Source organism: Andrena cerasifolii, chromosome 3 (genome assembly GCF_050908995.1).
Source record: "Andrena cerasifolii isolate SP2316 chromosome 3, iyAndCera1_principal, whole genome shotgun sequence".
Lineage (NCBI taxonomy): Eukaryota > Metazoa > Arthropoda > Insecta > Hymenoptera > Andrenidae > Andrena > Andrena cerasifolii.
In genome coordinates, this window is record NC_135120.1 from 20,364,119 (window position 1) to 20,379,782 (window position 15,664).

The 15,664-nt window shown below is 46.4% G+C and overlaps 2 protein-coding genes across 2 annotated transcripts in view; one reads left to right on the forward strand and one right to left on the reverse strand.

The window, feature by feature from the left end:
- The window catches only part of LOC143366758 (trypsin-1-like), a 356,002-nt gene that overhangs the window by 126,092 nt on the left and 214,246 nt on the right, over positions 1-15,664 (reverse strand). The window lies entirely within an intron of this gene.
- Positions 1-15,664, forward strand: part of LOC143366727 (protein O-mannosyl-transferase TMTC1-like) — a 187,481-nt gene that overhangs the window by 67,674 nt on the left and 104,143 nt on the right. The window contains exon 2 of the mRNA XM_076808045.1: positions 11,595-11,772. Within this exon, the coding sequence (XP_076664160.1) occupies positions 11,595-11,772 (178 nt within the window). The remainder of the gene's footprint in view (positions 1-11,594; positions 11,773-15,664) is intronic.

The window sequence follows — 15,664 nt, forward strand, 5'->3', positions numbered from 1 at the left end:
TCAGATTTTCGGGCGCGGACTGACAGGCCGAATGTCTAACAGATGTGGCGTCGAAAAAGGACAAGACACCTTTGTGCGTTCTTGGTGGTCCGGGAAGCTAACGCTCAACGATCATCGATAAACGACGATCGCCGCATCGGCAGAGCGGAGCAGGCGAGGCTGAGGGAGGAATAAGGTGGCGGGGCAGGTGGAGGGTGTTCCTAATTTCGTTCGCAGCTCATTGTTCGTTATCATCGCGCGCTGTTCTTCTTCCCGGGAAAATGTGAGATCGTCGGTTCGAGCGTCGTGTTTAATGCCCGGCCCGGGAGAAGCCTGGAACGCAATTAATCTCAGGGCACGAGAACTCGCCGGCGGAGTTTCGTGCGGGCCACCGTTACAACTGTAACGATCGCGGCTGAAACGAGCGCATCCTGCGCTGCAACGGAACCGTGCCAGCTCGTTTCTGCCCTTCGTCCTGACCTTTTGTGCGGCTGCTGCACGCGGCCGAGAAACCGGATCAGCCTCACGTAAAAGCCGCCTCTTTCCCTCCGATTGTGCTGGCGAATAGAGCCACGATTAACCCTTTCGCCGCGGAAAATAGCTGGTGAAACGCGTCATCGCGCTCTTTCCCCTTTCATCCCTCGATTCTCCGGGAAGCTGTGGTAAGGCGAGCCTCTTGATCTCGCGGGGAAAGCCAAAGACCTTTCCGATTAATAGGAAATGGATACTCCACTACTCCTTTCTGTGCATTCTGAGAAAGTGGGGGTATGTTGCACGTTAGTCCACGAATAGAACCGTTTGGCAGTTGCGACTCCACCTCGTCCGAGCGAATTTTCTCGTTGAAAAATAATTCTTGATATGTATAGACTTGAGGATTTGCAAACATTACTGGATATATTTAATGGCTTCCATGCTAGACTTCAATTCACGCATGAAATTGAGAAGGATTCATGTCTTAGCTTTCTCGATACAATAGTAATTAGATGAAATAATAAATTGATCACAAATTGGTATTATAAATCGAGTTGGTCGGGCAGATATATTAATTTCTTTTCTGCACATCCCATGCAATCCAAGGTAGGATTAATTAAAGGACTGATTGATCGAGCTATTTTACTTTCGAATCCGGAATTTCGACCAGCTAATTTGCTTCTGTTAAAAAACACCTTGAAGCGTAATGGATATTCTATAGAAATGGTTTCGTCAATTATTAAAGAACGTACTTTTGAAATTTACCATCCATTTTTAACAGAATGTAATTGTTTGTTTGCTCGTTAACACATTTAAGAGTGTATATAACACACCATATGAGCAAGAATGTTTGGTTACTGTAGACTGTATATCCTTTAATTTTGAATTTCGGGGGTTTTAGATATGTTTATAACTGTCAACGGTATTCACCCCTTTTTCACTTTCTAAAAGCAGATGTGTTGTTCAAGGTTTACCTTAGTCTTATTCCAACCGACTCGCGAGTCACACGTTGTGCCAGAGCACGGTGACTTATTGTCAATAGCATACGCAGTATTTTATACATGTTTTTAACTTTCCTTGAAGATGATCTAAACCAAGATCGAAACGTGGGAAACTAATATATATATATAATTAATTAATTGCAGAATAGCTTTGATGTATTATTTTAATTAATTAAAATAATAATCGTTTTAATCTGACCGATCCAGTGCGCCGATACCATTGTAGTTCTTGATATGTACATTACGAAATATACCTGCCGTTACTCCAATCAAATTATACGATCGTGTGCGATCCAATTTTGAAGCCTTCCGTACGAGGGGCTTGTTTTCCCACCGCTAGGAAATCAAACACTCGGGATGGACGACATTTATAAGCACCGGCGCGGAAATTGTAAAATAGAATCGCCATTATTCACGTTGGTAGAAGCAAACGATTATTGTTCTCGTCGCAGCGAAGACTTCAATCCAGAAGATGTAGCAGCCTTGGTGGCTGAACAGTAGACTGTTTTATGATAAGAGCTTTCTTTGACGATTGAAGTCGCGCGATGCATTCGATTCAGTGCAATGCAGTTGTTGCGCGGGCACAGGGGACGCAATAAAAGGTGGAATTTTTGTTCGCTTCCAAGAAGACGCTGTTTCATTCGATTCCCGTCGTTGCTCCGATCGAGACGGTCTATTCTCGCGTATTCCTTCGCATTAGTGGCAATTATTGCACCGGGTGAAGCGCCGCAGCCTCCCAGCTTGATCGATCTGCTCGTGCCGTCGATGGAACACATCCAATCGAAAAGAGGTGGGGAAAGAGTGCCTCGAACAACGTTTCTTTAGCGACTATTCTTCATTAATTACGGTAAATTTAACGCGCAGGGAACGCAACAGAGCATCTTCACATGGAAAAGGTAGGAAAAGTATAAAAAGAACGTTTTACACGTTTTTTTTTTTCGAGTCGTAAGTCCTCCGATAAAAATGTATCTGGGTTAAGCGCGGATGACTGTTTTATGTTTCATCCTTCAGCGTGCCGCGCGTTATAAATTTTATCACCGATTGTTCCTTTTCAGCTTAATCTGCATAATTAATGGACTTTCATCCCTCTTATTTCGCACCGTGCGATAAAATGCTTTATATTCATACTGTAACTCACTTTATTCCAACAAATCTACTGTAAAGAGGAAAAAGGGAATACTTTAATATAATCCGCTTGCGCCTCCCCGGACATTAACAAAACACCGTAGATTCGCATTTCGCTATACAGTGAAACTTAGTCTCATATTTCATAGTTCCATCGAGGAACAGTTCTACGGTTCTCCATCGATCAACCATACATCACAAATTAATACTTCGCAGCTCAGCAGAAATTATTATTCACCCCGTCGAGGTGTAAAAAGGCATTGAACATTGCAGTTACCTTGTTCGCAGCAGTGACTACGCTTAAGAAACGGAAAGCACGCTGTAAATCGGTATTTTGCGACAGAACGGAGCATCTAGTTGCACAAGTTCGCGAGCAATGGGGTGGATGCATGTTCGTAGTTCGCTGCTCGTTGCTAGGCCTCTTTCTTGCACCGCGCCGCCTGTAATCTGTTCCTTAACGAGCCACGGCACGGGGACACGCTCGATCGGAGGGTTAATTTGGACGCAATGAAACCGACCGCCGACCCATCCCCCCGGCCGCTCCCAAATACGAGGGGATTGGGGCCGAGCTGTAAGTCAGATTTTCGCTTAGCGAGGTATCAGGGCCACGTCCGACACCATTGATTGGTGGCATCGTTCCAAATTACCCTTTAAACCATATCCCCATCGGCCCGACGCAGGATTGTTCACTTTTCTCGCTCCGGCGATCAGTTTTTACGTGCCCGGGTATCGCGGGACACGACTGACGTGTAATTTCTCTCGACGTTTCCACCGTATTCGGGCGCTCCCCTCCCTCAACCCCTGTCCGCCTGCAGATAAGTGACAGGGCCAGGCTCGTCCGAGTTCCACTGCATGAAACACAATAGCGCGCTCTCTCGAAATCCTCTTTCTCGACAGCGCTCCCAATTCGTTTGATCGAACGAAATTCGGAACGACGTCGAGACGCCCTAGGAAAAACTCGGTTTTTGCAGCGCCGCGGGGGAAACTGCGGCTCGAAAAAGCGCACTGGAACTTGAAGAAATTGAGGTCGCCGGACGGCAGTGGGAGTTCGAGCGTCGTACTGTTTTTTTCCCCCCCAAGGACACAACGAGCTTTAGCCATGTGCATTCGCGCAGACGCGCCGCCACTTCGAAAACCGTCGATACCTAGCCTAAATCGTGCGTAAGCCCTCTATTGGCTGATTTACGTGTTCGTTTCCACAGGAGCGTCTGGAAGCCCCGTTATATACCTATGTAGCTCCGTTCAGTTTCCTCGTGCTCGAGCGTGGCAGGTAACAAATGCTCGCGAGGGCGAAGATTGCTCTCGATAATACAAGGGGCGAAACACCTCGCGCGTACCTGTAATGTCGGGCCCGCTGGCCAGATAGCAGGGCGTAATGCATAATGATTATGAGGTATTACGTAGCGAACATTGTGCGCGCCCCCGCTGGAAGGCCCTTCATCATGTTCGACGTGGACACGCCATATTTTCCAATACACAATCTGGGAAAGGAATGAGGCACGTCCGTTGATATATGGCGCCACTCAAGGCGTATAAGCGGCAGTAATTCACGGTATTATCTGATCTGGATGCGTGGCTATGTGAAAGCGGATAGCCAGCGCGGCAGCGGCAACAAGAGGGAAGCGAAAAGGATGGCGAGCGGGTCGAACGATGACCGAAAAAAAAAACAAAATAAAAAAGAGAGAGGATGGAAGGAGTGGAAGAGGAAGAGGAATGGTTATCCCAGGCGATGGTTTACCAAAGATCCAGGGCTGTGCATTGATTCTATCGAATCGGACTCACCTGTTTCGCGAGATTATCGATGCCTCGCGCGACAAACGCTGATAAAGTGCCACACGATCGTCCACGGTATATCACGATTCTTTCTCACGCGCATACACGCGCGTGCATTTCGTTTTCATCCTCGCTCGTGATTCATCGCTGGCATTCAATTAATATCGGTGTAACCGCAAGGCTTCCCGGCACGCCTGACAAATTTCGTCAGACTCTTTCATCGCCAAGTACCATTGTTCCCGTAATGAAATTCACGACTACTCTCCCTCCGCCATTTATTTCGCAACCGCCCCCCCACCTCGTTCCATTATTACCCTCGTTGAGGGGTTTTTATTTCGCGCTTCTTGCCCGCGCTATCCCCAGCTCCCGGCTTTCTTCCACTTTCTTCCCTCCTTCCCGCCTTCGACTCGGCCGGTTTATATTTTTCGTAATTAATTGGCCCGTGGCAAGGGGGCTCCTAAACAATGGTTAAGGTTCCTTCGTGATTTTCGAGACTCAACGAATAATAAGGCGAAGTCGTTGTCGCTAAGACGTCGCGAATGAAAAATTTGCGCGCTCGCGCGAACTTGTCCGACCGTGTGCATGATATTTTATTAAATCGTTAGCTCGAATCACCGTAGGTAGCAGTATCATTCACTGTCCGGTACACATCCAGTTCGTCACGGTCAATTATGCACTGGAGTGCGAATTACCTTACCGCGAGCACCACTATTGCGTGAATATTCGAATGCTGTTGAATACGCTTTGGAAATTCCAAAAGGAAGACTAAAATCTTTTAATCTCACCGATGTATACTACTGTACACTATCCAAGTGATCTTTAGTACGTTGTCTTAAGAGACTATACAAAAAAATAGAAAAACATCCATAACTTTTAATATACTAATTAATCTTCTAGACCCCCAACGCGAGCTGGTCGAATGTGTAACTATGAAACAGCAGGTCTGAAATCAAATTTCATTTTTTTTTTATAAACTACATGAGTGTAGTTTCCGTTGTACTTACCGATTTCTTAAACAAATTATTTTTGTAAAAACTGTGCGCTTTAGGGGAAACATTTCGAAAATCCGCGAATAAGATGGATAGTTTTCCGAGCACATTTAAAAAAACTTCGAATAAACGATCGATTGATACATTTTCCGGTTCGTACAAGTGTCTCCTGCTCTAGATATATTAATTTCGGTTCCGACCAGTGAAAAGAGCGGTTAAAACGGGAGCTCCGTGTTTCTACTTCCTTGCAGACACTAAAATGCAATTGCTATTCCGCCCGCCTTTTCTATTTGCGTTACGTCACTCGAAAATATGCATCATATTTCAAATACTATTCTCCCAAGGTTTCTCTCCATTCTTCTGGATTAAAATTCTATTATTTATGCCGTAATATCAAAGGAAGCAAAGTTTCAGTGAACGTTTCTGGATCTATTGGAATATTTCCTGCATGTCTGAACAAATACTGCCTGTATTCTACAATTCTGCACGCACACGTCCCTCCAGAAATGGAGGACCCTTACTTCCCTCTTATAACATTTCTTAGAATTTCTCCTTCAGTCCCGAGCAGAATGCCTTCATATCTTAAGCATTCTTTTCATAATATCAATGCAAACTTCATCATACTTTCTCTCTACTACGTTATTTGCTATCGAGTTAAAATTACATCATCTCCTAGTTGCCCAGCAACTCGCGAGTCTCCTTCAAATCCCATCAGAAAGTCCTCGTTCCCTTTGGTTTCCGTGTCAGCCGGAGCACGAACCTGTTCTACCTGTCCGCCCCGATACGATCCGATTCTACTTGCCCGGCCACGTAGAGCCCTATTCTCTTAGCCCGTCCACGTACCATCCGATCCCCCTGCCTGTCCGCGTGCGACTCGCTTCTACCCGTCTGTCCATGAACGATTCAATTCCACTTTTCGTATCAGATGCGGTAGACGAGAGCTTCTATAAATCCTCCGCAATGAAAACCCAGAAAAGAAAAGGGATGAAATCTCTTCGATAATAACTGTCCGCCCATGCCGATGTCTAAGTTTCAGCTAAAAGCAGATAGGACTCTCGTATCCAATTACACGCTACGTTTGACGAGGCTGCATCTCATATCTCCGATCGCTTACAGATACGCGGTGCAGGACGGTACGGCGAGATTTCATTAGTTAATTACTCGATTACTTAATTAGATCCTCCTGCCATCGTGAAAGTTCCACCTGCGGACGGTCCTCCCTCTTATTTATTCCATTCCCACCCCCCGTAAACTGCCCGCTCGCGTTCGTTTCCGCGGCAGCCGTAACACGGAGCCGTGAAGTTCCATTAACGTGCCAGAGACGGACGCTCAGTTTCGCCAGAACCGTCAACCGGAATCAAGAGACGTCGCTCAAGCGAAACTCCGCTGCCGCCCTTAACGCGGACACGTGTTGGCACCAGACACGGAAGCGCTAATGCACGACGGAAGAGTACGAATAAGTATCGATCGGGCGCCGCGGTCGGGCCAGTAGTTACTGGGCGAGCAACGGTCAAACAGTAGTAATAGAACCGGTCGTGGTCAGCCAGTAGTAAGAGGGTAGTTGCGGCCGGGCAGTTAGTATCAGGACTCCCTGCGGTCTGGTGGCGAATAACAGTTTTAGTTCATCATATTCTATTCTTGCTTTGAAATGTCTGCGGTCACGGCCCCTTTAACAACTGGGAACGCTCCGGGGAAATTGTGCGAGAAAAAGGCAGGGGCGGGGAGGGTTGGGCGAGGAAGTGGAGCGCCGTGGGGGACGGTGTTAACGAAATTTATGGGCCGTCCTCCTTGGCGAAAGAACGAGGGGAATTGTAATGAGACGGAAGAAATATTTACAATACGATGGAGAAGCGAAGACGGCTCTTGAAAGTGTTTTAAGAACTCTGTCGTTTATAGCGGACGCAGGGCGGCACTTTCTGATAAAGAAACACTCTATCCCTCTGTATCAACCGCCCTAAGTATCGATAGCGACGTAATGGTAAAGCCATGTTTAGGCCTCGTAAGCCCATTTTTTCCGTGTTCAGCCGCAAAACAGCGATGCCCCCACACAAGTTGCGTGACTCGGCTTGTTTATCAGACGAATATATGGGACGGTTTCGAGGGGCCCGGCGATATTTCGCGAACGTTTCTATCACCGTCCTCGGCATGTAAACACGGCCGTGGCTTCCGGTGGCGCGGTAATTTAATCAACTTCTTAATGGCTTTCGGGACGTTTTAATATTTCACGGAAAACTATTCGGCCAAGTTACTTTGCTGGGGCGGCGAAAGCACGGTGTGGAGCCGTTTGTCAACAAGTAACGGCCACGAAGCACGAACCACGGAAGTCAAGCTGGCCTAACTTTCCGCGCGTTTAAGAGGATGTCAGGTCGAAATAAAGCCGATTAAGCGCTTAAGGCCGAATCGGTTGAATGCCTAATTACGTCGTGAACGGCGTTCAAGTAGATCCCTCCCAGCGGCAACGATACAACCTCCCTTTCTTCCGTCCTTCCTCCCTTTCTCTCCCTAACTCCGCTCCCCGCCCATCCCGTCCTCCCCTCTGTAACCCTTCACCCATGCTTGTCATCGAATGAAAATTAGATTCAAGCCGTTGAACCCGTCGAGTTTCGGTCAGAGTATCGTACTCGATGGTCGGGCGTAGCTGACCTCTGATTGACCACTTCAGGCACGTGAAATCGGTAATTAGCGTTAGATTACCAGTGTAAATGTGTCACGCTGCGTAATAGCCTGTTTTGTTTTCTGCGAGCGTGCACGTGGGACATGATTACGCGTGTCATTTCGGGTATGATTTTCCCGTCAGTCGGTGTTATCGTGGGGCGACGTGTAATTGCTGAATTGCGTTCGTACGCTGCTCTGAACGGGTATAAGAGATAGTTTGCTTTAAAATAATTATTCTAGGATTTCCAAGAATGCTGAAGAACTGTGGTTCAACGGAGATACCTACTATTGCTAATATTTTATATGGTCAGCAGATATTCCTAATATTTTTCTCGAGAAAACACTGAAAGAAAAATTTGTTTTAACCCATCGTAAAACGCGGAATCCGTGCAGTTCCCAGCGGTGCGCAGTATCGTAAGTTTTAATCTTTTGTTAACTCTTCCCAAAATCTCTCCACTTATTTGAAAAAGGCATATATTAGTTGAAGACTTAACTTCAGCTTTATAATGAACCCAAGACGGTGGCATTATCTTTAAAAATGACCGAGATATTACCGATTTTGTTTAAATTTTCGAAACTTTAACATTAAATATTTCGAAGACTATTCGACATAGGCCGTTGAAATTCAGTATACTTTGTTTTTGCAAGGTTATCGACAGATGCTGTAATTTTGAAGAGAATCGATGAAACTAAATTTTTCACCTATTCGTTTTGAGGTGGAATAGCTCTTTCATTGCTTTTGGATTCGGAGTTTACCCCAGCAACGCATCTATAATTAAGACCTCCAAAGAAACATCGTTGCATTTCCTCCTCCCGGACAGAAATAAGCGTGAACTTATAAAACACACCGAATTAATTATAAAGGTGCTTTTCCGGCCGTCTATAATTAATCGCAATGGACCCTCGTCTCCCCTTAAGGGATGCCAGGACCTCGTAAACAATTATCCGAAAGTGAGGGAAACACAGGATCTGGATCGATGTGTTTCACCCAACTATGATACCGTAGAGTCCAGTGCATCATGTTCTAGGAAGTCCTGTGAGTGCAAACAGGAAGATCCTAAATATGCAGCCCTCATACCCTTTACAGCTCCAGTTGCCAGTGTATCCTGGCGCGCTGCGAAGCGAGATTGCGTCTTGGAAACGTTTCGAAACGCCCGTCGGTCCCCGTTTGCTAAATACATATACCGTGGATGCGGGAAATGAGAACATCCGTTTGTGAATATATTGTTAGACCGCTGTCGCATCATCAAGAATGGAACGGGCCAGGGTGGAACTTATGCATGGAACGATGCATTATAATCGGACGGATCTAAATTATTTTAAGCATCAAATCAGCCTAACGATGAAAGCGTTATATCCGAAACCACTGGTTACGAAAATATAACGTCTATAGAAGCTAATTGAAGGCTTCTTCCATTTCCGTATATTTATTGTCGTAGACCTTTAAAACAGGTAGAGATGTCAACGCAGCTGTTGACATGTGCCATTCATGCTTAGCTTTATCAGATATTCGGAGACAAGCGGATATTGGGACGCTATAAAACGATGAAACATTCTTGCGTCGTGTTTTATCCTCTGGTACAAAACCATCCGCCACCTCCGCGCGAAGCCGACACCGTATTTAAACAGGCTTACAGTACCTAGAAGGGATACAGCGTGGTCGTAAAAGCTGCGGAACTCCCAAAGTTTACAGCTTTGAGGTTTCGGGACAAGAGGTCTGGAAACTTTACCTCGCCAAAAAAAAAAAAAAAATCCCGAACCCCTTGTTCCGAAACCACGATGCTGTAAACATTGGGGATCCCGCAGCTTTTACGACCTCGGCATATCCCTGCTGGGTACTGTGCATAGACAGATCCATAGCCAAGACACTAATCATTACTCCGCGGGCCATAAAGTTCGTAGGAAAATTTGCGCGGGGACTTGCAACTGACACGTTCGAGTTCTTTGGTTGATCCAGGGCCAAGGGGAAGACAGGGTACGCCTACGTTGGGCCAGGATCCTTGACACCTGGAACAGGGCCAAGCTCAGGGGTTCGCTAGGGGCGTCGAACTTATGCCGTCGGCAGACTTTCAAAATTATTGCTCAGGCCGCGTCAGCAGCTACGGTGTTTGTTTTCCTCCTGATGGCGGCTCGCTGTCTCACCTATTTTTCATCCCCATTCTTCTTCCTTACCCGCGCACTTTCCTCCTCCGTCTTCGCACCTCCCCGCCCCGCACTCTCGCCCCTCCAGCTCCGCTGGAATCGATGCTCCGGCAATATCGACGGGCCTGCCTACCGGAGGAAATCAAGTATTCGATGATCGATTGGCGAGGAACGGGGCGCAGAAAGGGTTGAAAGTTCCGCGGGACGTTTTCATTAGGAGGTAAACGCGCGGTATCGGTTTCCGTGAAAAAAAAACAGGATTCCCACGGTGGGCTGCGGTGTACAGAGGATAGGGATGAATAGGTGTACGGAGTGGATTTCTGCAATCCGATTATCTTGGTCGACTTAAGCGGATTCCCGTGAAAACTTCGTCACCGGCGCCCGCTTCAAATCCGTTGTACTTATAAACGGGAAGGCGACGGTGCTCATTGTTTTCAGATTTCTTAGGACGCAGACCATCGACGAGGAAGAGCTGCTCGTGGAACGAGGTGGGGTGCTAATACAGCTTTCTCATTCAGGCTTGAGACTCGTTTCGAACAAAACGTGAATTGCGTGGTAACTAGGGTAAAGGACCCAATTAATGACACCTAACCAGAGTTACTGTCACCTTAAGCTATTTTACTTAAAATAACGAATAAATAAACGTTGTAAAGTCTTACACAAAAAGAATTATGTACTTCAACCTATAATCTATACTATAGATTATATACTATAGTTTATTTATTCGTTATTTTAAGTAAAATAGCTTAAGGTGACAGTAATTGGTTAGGTGTCAGTAATTGGGTACTTTACCCTAGTGGATCTTGCTAGTAGCGAACACACTGTCCCCTTCAGTTGGAAATATGTAAAATATCGTGGACATTTTACAGGGAATGTAAAACTTATGAAGCTACTAAAGTTTCAGGCAAACGTGGTTTTAAATTTACTCTGAAGGATTGAGTTGATGCTGTGTTTGATGTTATGTTTACGTAGATGTTGACTTAGGTACTATCCAGTAGTAATTTCTTCGAAAGTCTTGCAATAACGCGAGCCTCTAGCCACCTTTGAAGGCAGAATTTGCTTTAATGGGTCACGCGTAGTCGAATTTACCTAATTACGATCATGGTTCGCTGATTTCACTTAGACCCCTATCGGGAGGACTGCGTGGTTTCAATTATCGACCAATTAGATCAAACGAAATTAACCGTTTACCGCGATACTTTGCCACGTGCGCTGATCGGAATAAAAACCGACATTGCCCTACCCTTACTCGGCTCGAGAATTGGATTATAGCATCGCTCGATGCCATCTTGAGACGATAAGACGGAGTATGACACGAATGAAAACTATTTAAAATGTTACTTTATTTATAATTAACCAGCACGGAACACTTACGCTACGTTCTTTAACAAAATGAGCAGCCGAGTACTTTCATTATTCGAACGGATTCTAATTATTGCCTGCTTTCGTTTGCCTTCAGGTTGAACTACCTGATGTCAGGATTGACGCCAAGCTGGTATCACGCGACGAACATCGCGTTGCACGCCATCGCATGCGTTTTGGTCACAAGGGTGAGCCTAGTTGTGGCATCGCTGCGTCCAGGATTTGCCGCTCTGACGGGGCTGCTGTTCGCTGCCCATCCTGTACACACTGAAGCGGTGAGTAGCGATGAAATTTAATACATATGAAGCACACCACAATGGACATAGAGCATTCTATAGTAAACAGCCGCCTAAATTCTAACCATTGAATGTTTCACATGCCAGAGGGCAGTTGAGCTCGAAAATTCTTGAGAAATCACAAATTCCATATCGCGTTTCACCCCCATTAGAAATCAGCTTGCTGGACCTCTTGATTCGTGGCTGCGAGGGTTAAAGTTTCGTCAGAGAGAACACGAGAGCGTAGAACAACGGGCAAAGATAATGGTTTAAATGGGGTGACGAGCTAATAAGCTGTTTAATATCCTCTAAGCAGCGCCATTATCTCAATCACCTGTCTGCCAATCGATTTGGATTACCGCGCTTCGAGAGCGTAATAATTCCAGGGTGCCTACGATGGAAACTAATCCGGCGTGTTCGCGTTCACGGGGAATACGAGTTTATCTTAAGCCGATCGAGGGATGTCGGACTGGGTCTGCGAGAAATCTCTTGTTCTTCTCGCCGCTTGGCGCGTTCGCGTTGCGCAAGAATAATGAACTTGGACGGCAGCGATAATATGTTTGTCTACTTAACCCGCTTCAACTAAGCGCATGCCAGCGACATTGTGCCTACCGCTGCTCCCGCTTATCTGCTGTTTCATAGGTTAGCGGTTTCAAGGGGATTTGGGAGCGTGCATGATGGAAAAGATTGGGCGCGCTAATAATTTCGGTGCTTCGCGAGCAATCCTTCCACGCCCTCGGTTCGCGAAATTCAAAGGAACGTTTAAGGGGACTAGGCAGTAAAAATCGATTTTTTATTGCATTTTCCGAAAGTACCATCCTTTCTGAATAAAATGCCGCTTGGTTTATAGTAAAATTCGCAAAATTGTAGACTTGGCAGCTAAAAACGTCAAGCGGCAACCTATAACGTCGCCTTTGCCCAGAAACTTTAAACGCGTTTTCCTCGAATATTTGTTACTCTTCATTGTGTTCCTGATTGCGAACGAATTGAGGTTCAGATCGACTTGGAAAAAATTACGGGATGTGTAAAACATGTGCCATTTCGGGGCAAACCTCTTATAGTGTCTGTAAAAATAAGAGATTTTCATAAAAAAAATTAAGAAGTCGCCGGATTTTTGTAGCGCACAAACAATGATGGTTTGGGTTAAAAAAATTCGTGACTTCTTAATTTTTTTTATGAAAATCTCCAATTTTTACGGACCCTATAAGAGGTTTGCCCCGAAATGGCACATGTTTTACAAATCCTGTAATTTTTTCCAAGTCGATCTGAACCTCAATTCGTTCGCAGTCGGGAAAAAAATGAAGAGAAAAAAATATTCGAGAAAAACGCGTTTAAACTCTCTGGGTTGCCGCTTGACGTTTTTACCTGCCAAATCTACAATTTAGCGAATTTTACTGTAAACCAAGCAGCATTTTATTCAGAAAAGATAGTACTTCCGGAGAATGCAATAAAAAATCGATTTTTCGACTGCCTAGTCCCCTTAATGTGGCCAGGCTAGATTTCTCAGCGGAAGGTTCTCATTCCTATCGACGCTTCTAAGAATGTTTGCGTCCCGATGCCTCGAGTTTCGTGCCCCACACCAATGATTTCACAGTCAACTAAGTTCACCCCGAATTCTTGGAAACTTGGTCTATGAAACCAATCCCGCTCGCCATCGATTTCGCATACACTAATGCACGCATCCTGGGGAATCGAAGAAACGACCACGGGGCGCGAAATTGTTTCTACAGGGAAATGATTTCGATGGGGCTGTGGAAATCTGCATCTAACGACGCTCGAGATTCCGCGATGGCCGTGGAATAGTTGTAGGGAAATAGGGGTGGTGGGTAATTAGCTCGCATAGGGGTTGGAGATTTGCGCGGAAATGTAACGGATCGCGTTACCGGGACAAAGGTCGGAATGATACAAGACGCGGCCTTCCTAGCGAGAATTACCAGCGACACACGACATTGATTCCATCTCTGATTCCCTCCCCCTGTCCAGGTGGGCTGGCCATTACAAGCCCGAGCTTGCTGGTCACGCACCGCGTCCTGTTACATCACACGTGTGCACGCGTCGTTGCATGCAGGCCGCGCTCGCGTGCACACCGACCCCTTGTTGCCCGTGTCATTATTGTGATGTCATGCTCGCGTTACGTTCGCGGATGAAGAAGTCGGATATACGGGCGTCCTGCAATCTCATGACCAATCGCCTCTGACTAATTACTGTGATCTAAAGTTACCTCCGCGGTCCCCTTAACTTCACCGGCGATTTCACGGTCACGTTGTTTCGAAGCCAACCACGAAGGGAATTTAGACTGAGCAAGCCCGACGATCGGGTAAACGATAAGAACGTCACGCGTGTGGAAAGGTGACGTTGAAAAATGGCGCTTGGTGTCGTAAGGGATATAAGGATTCATATTTTCGCTACTAATTGTTACCCGCGCATTTCTCTGTACGGGGTGGCTCGCTGTACTGAATCGATCGCTACTCCCAAGTAGTGCAGATCAATGATAATTTCTGCATCTATTCTACGGATTTTATCTAGCATTATCTGAGGAATGATTATCGAGCTGCACTACGATCTATAAAAGACCATCCTGCGAACAGCAAACATTTCCATCCCCCAATTCACGTGGCCACAAGCCTTGCCCGAATAAAACTATCCTGCAAACCACCAGCGAACGTGGAATCTCGAGAGCAAACATTCGACGCCGTCACATATGGCGAATCGATCCACCCATCGCGGACGTCGCGACACAGAACCATATTTTGCTTTCCATCTGGTCCGAATCGGAATTACATCTCTCCTCGCACCCATTCGCTCGGTAACCCTCATCATATTGCTATTCAGCCGCTGCTCCGACAACAGAGGACGCGGGAATCCCTTTGTTTGTCCTGGCGGGCGTTGTTTACCAAAATCATTAAACCCTGTCCTGGATTGAATCCTCGATGGAACAGCGGGGACATGTCCCCATGGGGTCGCGCGCGTTAATCAAGTTTGAATGGGCGAGGAGAGGCTGAAAAGGCCTGTTCGCTGCCGGAAAGACAAGCCAGAGGGTCTCTTTTGACCAGCGGGCGCGGCCTTTAGCCCAGCACCGACGGCCATTTATCGCGGGTTCGCTCGAATGGTTCTTTGTGCCGATTTGGATCGGTCGCGGGCTCGCGTCGGGTCCGCGTCACGACGCCCTCGTCGCTGAGCGTGAATGACGCCTGTGATCGGGACAACGGTGGGCTCGTCCTCCTTGTCGAATCCTGTTTGCGTCGACCCCCGCTGGTGTTTGCTGAAATGATCGACCTGTGAAAGCAACGGCCAACCCCGGTTTCTGGTTGTCGGATTAAGCTCCCTCGGCCGAGGGCCGCTGAAAGGAAGCGCGTTAATTAAGTACAACGCGCGACGCCCAAGCGGCTATTTCCAGTGTAAACCCTGGCAAACAAAGGGCGAACTGGTTTGGAAGAGAGACCATACTGCGCAGAGGGTCATCGACCGTACCGGGACTCTTCGTGATATTCTACTTCGAAATATTCATATCCATGAAGTTGGCGCGTAGTTGAAAAGTGATGCAAGGATTAGGGAGACTGCTAGGCGAAGGCGAATAATGATGCGTGAGGGAGGAAAGATACATTATCTTCTAAGGAAAACCTTCTTGCTTCTCCACATATACTGCCCTCCTCAGTTAAACTGTCCTATCTAGCATTTTTTCATTTTTTAAGATATGTTGAAATATCGGAAGTTCCACGCGTCTTTTACCTTTTAAGTAAAGTTAGAAAACTCTACGTGCTTCGTAGAGATTTATAAACAGTCTAATGTATGTCAGCTAATTTCTTTCCAAATGGTTCAAATTTCCTGTCTAAAACAATTAATTAATCGGTAAGTTAATAATACTCTACCTACCGGTACACCTATTGCAACG